Source organism: Amphimedon queenslandica, unplaced genomic scaffold (assembly GCF_000090795.2).
Source record: "Amphimedon queenslandica unplaced genomic scaffold, v1.1 AMPQUscaffold_10741, whole genome shotgun sequence".
In the NCBI taxonomy this organism is placed as follows: Eukaryota; Metazoa; Porifera; class Demospongiae; order Haplosclerida; family Niphatidae; genus Amphimedon; species Amphimedon queenslandica.
This window is the reverse complement of record NW_003549007.1, coordinates 3036-4145: the sequence shown is the minus strand read 5'-3', so window position 1 is coordinate 4145 and position 1110 is coordinate 3036. Positions and strand designations below refer to the sequence as shown.

The window sequence follows — 1110 nt, the reverse complement described above, 5'->3', positions numbered from 1 at the left end:
CTAAAAGCTCTACACCTGAAAGCTCTACAACTGAAGATTCTACATCTGAACGCTTTACAACTGAAGGCTCTACAAAAACAGATCCTACACTAAAGCATGCCTATGGTAAGTATTAAAATTAAGCAATGCAATATTAATTTTAACAATTTCTAGTTGTTCATGCAGCAGTGAATGCTATCCTTAACAAGACAAGAGAGAGCATTAAAGGATGTACAATATACTTGACACATTTTCCGGACAATGATTGTGTTCACGCAATCATAGAAGCTGAAATAAGAGAAGTAGTTTATCTTAAATGGAAGAGTTGTGATGATGATGATGAAAAAGATGAGAGAATTAAGGAATTGTTAGATAATAATTCTGTTGAATTAAGGTAAAAAATTATGTAATGATTACTGATCAAATGAAGTAGGGAAATAATGCGTGAAGAAATAAAAGAGGAGAAAGATCTCAAAGTTGTAACAGAACTAGAATATAGAATAGCTAACAAAAGTGATGCTGATGCTAACAAAGCAGCAAGGACAATGGCAATATCATGGGAACAGTTTTTCATGGGGATTGCAGAACTATCAAAGACAAGACCAGGAGAAGAAAAGAACCCTAAAATCATAGTAAAAATAGCAGAGAGAGTATTTCCATTAGATTACCATCAGGAGCCCATAAAAATGAGCTGCTGTTATAGTCGGTTCAAGTTGAGTTGCCCAAGTACCACCCCTTATAATTTTTTAATCACTAATGCTAGCAACCTGAAATTTAGTATACTTGCAAAACGGGTTCTTCCGAAAATCTGTACCAATTTTTGAGTCTCTAGGTACTCTGGAAGGTTCTGAATGGGTTCTTCCGCTCTAGTTCAAAGGGAGCCGCCATGATGAATCATTACGTGTAGGCTACATCACACTCGTGAATATTATTTGCATTTCATTACTATTAATGTTTTTTTTATTTATAAAATAAAAGCAAACAGATAAGGTCCTCTAGAGAAGCTGGTATTCAACTAGCAGACCTTGCTACTGGAAACATACTGCTACACCTGTCTACAGCCTTCTTGGTTCTAGTTATTCTTCATCATCCTCAATCTAGGTTGATATCTTCCGTATCCGAGGTGTTTGT

The 1110-nt window shown here is 35.5% G+C and overlaps 1 protein-coding gene across 1 annotated transcript; it reads left to right on the top strand.

Annotated features, from left to right (window-relative positions):
• Positions 1–1104, top strand: LOC109589906 (uncharacterized). The gene is made up of 3 exons (XM_020005889.1): positions 1–105; positions 154–373; positions 413–1104. Exon 3 carries the CDS (start codon positions 420–422, stop codon positions 801–803), a length of 384 nt encoding a protein of 127 aa, XP_019861448.1. The 5' UTR covers positions 1–105; positions 154–373; positions 413–419; the 3' UTR covers positions 804–1104.
• The last annotated feature ends 6 nt before the right edge of the window (positions 1105–1110 follow it).

What these genes read in the sequence shown, in the direction of transcription:
- LOC109589906 (XM_020005889.1), top strand. Translation starts at nt 420, where the DNA reads ATGCGTGAAGAAATAAAAGAGGAGAAAGATCTCAAAGTTGTAACAGAA.